Genomic DNA, 6906 nt, shown 5'->3' on the forward strand with positions numbered 1-6906 from the left:
TTTTAAAATGACAATGTCTTAAAAATAATTAAAAATATAAAGTGAAGCTAAACTCTGACCTAGTTCAAAGGTCAGTATTGTGCGCATTAAGGAACCTTTGCACTTGTGGAGAATAAACTAGCGGGAAGTGAAGCTGGTGAGTGGAGTGGAATTTTCAGTAGGAGTGATTATCTAAACAATTTCTGAGATTAATAGTAGTAAAGTGTTGAATATTGATCTTTTCTGTCACCCACTCTAAGTTATTGATACACACACACACACACACACACACACACAATTTGTTATTTTAGAGGAGTGTGTCAAGCGGTAGCCCTTCACACGACTCGGTACCCATGACGTAGCTCTTGGTTTCACAAAGGTTGGTGACCCCTGCAATAGACTATAGGAAAAATGTCTAAAAAGAAACACTGGACCAGCTTACCTTTGCTTCTCTGCTCTTGTAAAGAATGACTGAGGCGCCCAGTGATTACGATGCTTAGATTGGCTTCAGAGAACTTTTCTTTCACTTTCTGTTATTTGCTCCAATGAAAGACTTGCAGAAAGATACGCTCATTCTTTTTGGGAAAAATATGTAATGCTGTACATTGAATGTGCCACACGAATCAGTGATAAATGACACACATCTGGATCCGTTTTCAGTGGACTTAAAAAATCCACAAAATAACCCTGTAGAGCTGATCTACACACAGAGATTGACAGTATAATAAAGACCCATCACCATTTTTATTAGGTACTTTTTCCAATCGTACTTTTCCATAGTTTAGCTCGTGGCTTGTTATTAAGAGGTGATTTGGGGTCCCAAAGCGAAATAGAATATTTGAGTTTTAGTTAAAACTGGTTGAGGTACTGTCATGAAGGAATAAACTCCAGACCCTATGTTAAAAGGGAAACGAGGACAGATATGGAAGGACTTCGGCCATTGTTCACGATATGGAAACTTGCAAAACGAAGGCGAGCGTGACAGTCTTCAGTTCAGTGTTCAGGATCCTCAGTGGACAGCGAGGATGCAACTGTGTTGGATAGTGCAGGATTTGATCGGTGCTCTTATCACAGGTGGATTTAAATAACTTAAATGAAAATGTCAAATTCAAATATAGACTCATTGAAGATTCATGTTTTAAGTGTTGGATTGTTTGAATTTCATTGATTATGTCTTGAATCAACTGAAAAACTAAAATTGCGTGATACGAGCGCAGTTGTTGTCATAAATACGACGTGGTCACGTGATACGCTCACCAGCTCAGCTGTCGTCATGGTGCCTTTCATGTGTATCGGATTGGTTTACAAGATTTTAGGGAATACGATGAATACGCTGAAGATTTATCCGCTGTAACCTAGAGGGTTTGAAACATGCAATCATCTTTCAGTTTAAAACAAACCCTCGCAGCCTACTTTATTTGTTTCGTTTCTCAATGTCAAGACGTTGCTTGAGTGTATTACAAAGGTGAAAGGACTTGCTATAGGATTTCTGGTAGCGTCTCCATTACACCCAATAAACCAGCAAAGGTGTTCTGTTTTTTAGATGAGTAAAAAAAAAATCATAGATACACAAAATAAACTATCTGGTTCAGGAACGCGACTTCGCCGATTCATTTCGACCCTCACCGAAGCTAAAAAGTCGGAGCTTTTTAAAAGCATATGAACGCAGCATAAAGCAAGTGAGGGAAAAGGAGGAAGACATCCACGTCGCCTTTCTTCCAGCGTAGCGGTCCATTCCTACAACCTCCTCAATGTCTTTGTTTATTTAGCGAAACGCTCCCTTTAGTTAAGTGTATAACGGCGTCCTCTGTGGCGACCTAACGAAGAATAGCTCATATAGGCCCCGTATAGTGAAAGGCAGAGCACTAAAATGGAGCTGGAAGACGGGGTTGTGTACCAGGACGACCCTGGGACATCAGCGATGATGTCCGAGCGGGTATCGGGCCTGGCTAACTCCATCTACCGCGAGTTCGAGAGGCTTATTGGGAAATACGACGAGGACGTGGTGAAGGAATTGATGCCGCTGGTCGTGGCCGTCCTGGAGAATTTGGACTCGGTGTTCGCGGAGAACCAGGAGCACGAAGTGGAGCTGGAGCTGCTGAAGGAGGACAACGAGCAACTCATCACACAGTACGAGCGGGAGAAAGCGCTGAGGAAACACGCCGAAGAGGCAAGTGGGCCAGTCTGGGAGAAACAAACCCAATAATAATAGTGTAACGGGCGTGGGAGCCTCCGGCATCCTTGTGAATTCCACTGAATGAGAACTATACACGTGGCCGGGCAGCATCCCAGCGGTCCCATCGGGATGTAAACAACCCGGTGCCATGGCCGTGAAGCCCGTCCTTCACAAACACGATGGCAACAGTCGTCGGTCTAAGATACGACTCGGCATCTGTGGGAGGACCCCAACGAACCAGAACAGACAGAAAACCTCGGTCATTTAGCCACAAATTATGTAATTGGTCAGAAAAGTCACGTCTCAGTGAGACCAAAGAACAGCAGCTGAAGTGAGTCAGCATTTTGGGACGTCAGTGTAACACACACACACACACACACACCCTACTACAGTAACTGATCAATCATTATCAATGGAGATTAGACTCCTCAGCAACGGCTAATAAAGTTTCATGGTTAAATACACAGATCTGCATGCCAGCGTCCAGCACACCAAAAAGATGCATCTGTAGGTGATATAATGGGATATTCTCTGCATTTCACTTTAGTTTGGAACAGAATTGTCAGAGGTGGTAGTTTAGTGCCCTCTGGCCTCAGTATTTTGATTAAAGGGTAACATGATGTAATATGATGTGGCCTCATTGTCTCCAAGCAAAATGTGATGTTGTTCAAACCCTTATGAGTTTGTAAATGCTAAAAATTACTGCAAGGTATTTGGAGAAAGGTGAAGAGTGTTGAGGGTTTAATCCCAAATACGCAGGTATACAATACTGCCCCTTCTGACCGGTATTCAATGACCTTTTTCTTTGCCTGTGCAGCGTTGAGCACCTTTTTTCAGTAATTACGGGTTTATATTGTTCTTGTCATCAGACACAAACCCATACAATCACGCTTGCTCCGTTATATTTTACTCAGAACTAACAGCAAATTACACACACGCTCTCCTCCTGTGTGTGCTTGTGCTTTTTATTTTTTGAGCAGAAATTCATCGAGTTTGAAGATGTTCACGAGCAGGACAAGAAGGATCTTCAGAGCCACGTGGACAGAATGGAGTCGCACTCTCGGCAACTGGAACTTAAAATCAAGAACTACGCAGACCAGAGTAAGAACGTTCACCCAGCACATAGATACGCCCGGAACTTAAACATTTATACCGTCCTTTAATCGGTTCATCTTTTTCAATTCGCAAGGCTCGTCAGTTCTCTCCTCTGCCTCTCCCAGGTTAACTTTCTTGAACAGTCTTCACTCTCCATCTATCCTTCATATCTTGTCATTCCTGATGCTTTCCCCACAAAAATGCTCTGTATCTGCTCTGAGTGGGGGCTACAGTAATGGGATTATCGGATTTGTTATTGCCACCCTAATTTGGATTAATGCCAGTTTCTTGGTGGCTCAAGGAATGAAAAATGATTGGCTTACTGGGAATGGTGGATTCATGTGACGTCCGCATGGAGCATATAAGCAAGACTTCTGGAGGAGGCGAATCAAGCTGCAGAAAAACAGGACTTTCAGAACTTAGTTTAGTTAGTTTAAATGCACACACCATAACTGTATTTGCAAATATGAAATGAATGTAGGAGCACTTTGGGTTTTTGGTTTTTAGTCGGCAGGTTAGAAGAGCGAGAGGTGGAGCTGAAGAAGGAGTACAACTCCCTCCATCAGCGACACACTGAGGTAAGGAGGGATCGAGGGGATAAGAAGAGAGAAACTTCTGGGTTGTATTCATCAGCAGCTCCACCTTATTGGTGTTTTTGGTTTGACATCGGCAGATGATCCATAATTACATGGAGCACGTCGAGAGGATCAAATTACAGCAGTCAATACTACGAGACCTCGAGACGAGCACCGTTAGCCGCGTCAGGTCAGAGGGGGAAAATTACAATTCACAGGAAACTTTTGGGAATTACTAAATTACATGTGTCCATTTAAATGCGAACCTCATGAGTAATACAAATACTGCATGAATATCAACCTTAATAGTATGAAAGCTGCATAATGCGTCTTTTTCTTTCCACCAGGAGGGAGAGGCCTCTATCGCTGGGCATCTTCCCTTCATCTGGAGGGGGGTCTTTGCTCACCCCAGACCCCCAGGCCAGGTCAGAGACACTGAACGCTGAGAACTGGAGGTTCGCCGATCCCTCACAACCTCGGTCCAACACCAACCTCAAGGTACGACAGCAGCAGATTCCAACGGAGCCGGAGCTTATAAAAAAACATGACTCTAAAAATCTAAAAATAGGCTTTAACCAGAGATGTGTTTGCTTTGTAGCACTGTTGTCGTTGGATCTATTTAAAGATGTAGACAGCTTTTTGATAAAGGGATAAGTCTGAGTAGGCAGCTCAGTAATTTACCATGTAATTCTAGATACATGTTGTCTCTAGCTTCTCAGTTACATAGCAACTAAAAATGTGATGGGTGTTTTTGATGTGTGCAGTTTGTCCGCTTCCACTCACTCAGGGGGCCTTGAGGGTGACGCCGTTACTTCATCCCACTGCTACCTCTTTTTTTATACAAATCTGGGACATCAGCTCTGTAGCGTGGTGCATGATGGGAGTGATGCTGCTGTATGGCTCACAGCCAGTCACTGACGGGGGAGAGAAGGCCCGCTGCAATGTGATTGGTTGTTATGTAAGCAGCCGTACAGAATGGTCATTGTTGCCCTTTGAACACGACAGGTTCTGATCTGCGTAATAAACAGCGGGCGGTGGTTCCATTGAAGAACTGCAGCAGGTGGATGAAGCATACGCCTGCATGTCCCACACGATCTAATGTCCATCCACATACAAGACCAGCCAGTGGCCTTTAAAGCTGACATTGTTATTGCATAGTGATGAAGCAGGTGGTCAAAAACTCGCGGTCACACGATCAATTAAAGTAAGGAAGATCAAAAATGATTGTGATTAAAGCCCGAAGGAAAAGCAGCAATCAAAATCACTGCAGGATATTTTTTTTCTGGCTTCACCAAGACATTATTAGTAATAAACTGATGTGGATGCTGCTGACTTGGAAATTATGCTGGTCTTCGAGCAAATGATGAATCGATGGTTGCGTGCAGATGATCCACGATTTAAACGAAAAGCAACGGTCAGTTACAGCCATTTTCTCGTAGACGTTAGCATTCTTCCGCTCGCGTCACGCACACCTAGGGGTGTTTGCATTTCTGCTGAACTGCTTCTGCAAGTGAGCTTCATTCCTACTCTCCCTCCCCAAGCAGTTGGACTTTGCGGATCCCCCAAAAGAGAGGGAGGGTAAGAGTGCGCGGGACTCAACTTGGGGGAATTCGCTGGCAGACGACTGCAAGGTAGCTGGATGCGTGGCGGCCGTGGCGGTGCCAGCAGCAGCTGCATGCCTGCGCGGCTGGCTGTGGACGGTTTCTGTGCCGCTTCACTCGTCTTCCTCACCAGGCTGCTTCATCTTTTTATTTTTTTTAATCTTGACTCGTTTCTAGAAGCTCACCTCATCGGTTCGAGTTGCGCTTGCAATCTTAAATCTTAATCTAAATGCATTTACTTTTTTTTTTTTTTTTTCTTCATCTATCTCACAGCAACACATGATTTTGGTGCACAACAACACCATGTATGTGTTGGTTGTTGTGTTGTGCACGTGAGTGCAGTGGTTCTGTGTTGTGATGGCAGTTTCTGTGGTGACCGTGGTTTTCGAGGTTGTGTGCGACATTTGTCCCTGTATTAGCCGTACCTGTGTGTTCACGTGTCCCCTATGTTTGGTTATTTTCTTTCTCCCACTACACACTAGTTTATGGGAGTTCTAGCTGTGGCTTCCCCCCCTGTCCTCTGTGCTGGAGTGAGCAGTTTTAGACTCTATCATTAATTCTTCAAATCACACCTTCAATATTGCAGTTGTGTGAATTTGGCCGGCATTCGTCATGTATTTCCCAGTCAATATAGAACTTTTTTTTCTCGGCAGGATGAGTTGTTAGACTTCACCGGCTCAAAGTCAGCCACGCCCATGTCCACCACCGCTTCAGACATGGAGAGGGAGGACGGAAACAGTAAGAGCACAGAGGTGCAGGCTGCCCCGGGGACCAGATCTATATCAGTGGGTAAGACCATCCTGGAACACAGCTGGATTCTGCTCTGGGTTATACCTGGTTGAAAACTGTGTGGATGTCGGTGTTTCTAGTTTCCCTGTGCTGTGTGTCGTGCAGGTTTGCCTGAAAATGAGGATAACACAGATGTGCAAGACATCATTGAGTCCACCCCTGAGCTGGATATGGACCTCATTGGATACCAACCCTGCAGGTAATCCAAGGATTGTCAAACCACGGCCCCTTTTAGCACCCAGCAGGTAGCAGAAATGAAATCAGGTCGTGCTCCTTTTGCCGTTTCAGCACTCCTACTAAGGGCATTGAGAACATGGCATTTGACCGCAACACGGACTCCCTGTTTGAAGAGCTGTCGTCTGCGGGGACTGGGCTCATAGGGGATGTTGATGAGGGCGCCGATCTGCTGGGTGAGTGAAGGCTTTAAGTGTGTCGTGAAGTTGGTTGTGTTGGCCACAGTATTGCTGTGTCACCAATCAGGTTTTCACTCATCACGGTTTAATGGTCAGTATTGGTATCAGCACGATTATCTGCTAAATAATAAGTTGCCGCCTTTTGTGTAATACCAGTCTCTGTACTGTTTTTTAAATTCCTGTAAATACTCTGAAGTTCTGCTGTCATGTCCGGACTGTTCCTCTCTTGACTGTCTTAGTTTTGAATGTAGCAGAAATTCCAGCACTCCTTGCTTTGG

The 6906-nt window shown here is 44.7% G+C and overlaps 1 protein-coding gene across 5 annotated transcripts; it reads left to right on the forward strand.

The window, feature by feature from the left end:
• The first annotated feature begins 1539 nt into the window (after nucleotides 1-1539).
• Nucleotides 1540-6747, forward strand: LOC130521315 (C-Jun-amino-terminal kinase-interacting protein 4-like). Of its 5 annotated transcripts, none has more exons than XM_057024903.1 (10): nucleotides 1540-2149; nucleotides 3136-3256; nucleotides 3758-3828; nucleotides 3924-4015; nucleotides 4173-4323; nucleotides 4613-4783; nucleotides 5370-5456; nucleotides 6080-6215; nucleotides 6321-6414; nucleotides 6504-6723. In XM_057024903.1, the coding sequence occupies exons 1-10, from the start codon at nucleotides 1850-1852 to the stop codon at nucleotides 6631-6633; spliced, it is 1353 nt and encodes a 450-aa protein (XP_056880883.1). In that variant the 5' UTR covers nucleotides 1540-1849; the 3' UTR covers nucleotides 6634-6723. The 5 variants fall into 5 exon arrangements, with proteins under 5 accessions (XP_056880883.1, XP_056880884.1, XP_056880885.1 ...); XM_057024907.1 differs by lacking the exon at nucleotides 1540-2149 and adding an exon at nucleotides 2156-2486 and having other exon boundaries at nucleotides 6504-6747; XM_057024904.1 differs by lacking the exon at nucleotides 4613-4783 and having other exon boundaries at nucleotides 1546-2149; nucleotides 5367-5456; nucleotides 6504-6720.
• The last annotated feature ends 159 nt before the right edge of the window (nucleotides 6748-6906 follow it).

Source organism: Takifugu flavidus, unplaced genomic scaffold (genome assembly GCF_003711565.1).
Source record: "Takifugu flavidus isolate HTHZ2018 unplaced genomic scaffold, ASM371156v2 ctg867, whole genome shotgun sequence".
Classification (NCBI taxonomy): domain Eukaryota; kingdom Metazoa; phylum Chordata; class Actinopteri; order Tetraodontiformes; family Tetraodontidae; genus Takifugu; species Takifugu flavidus.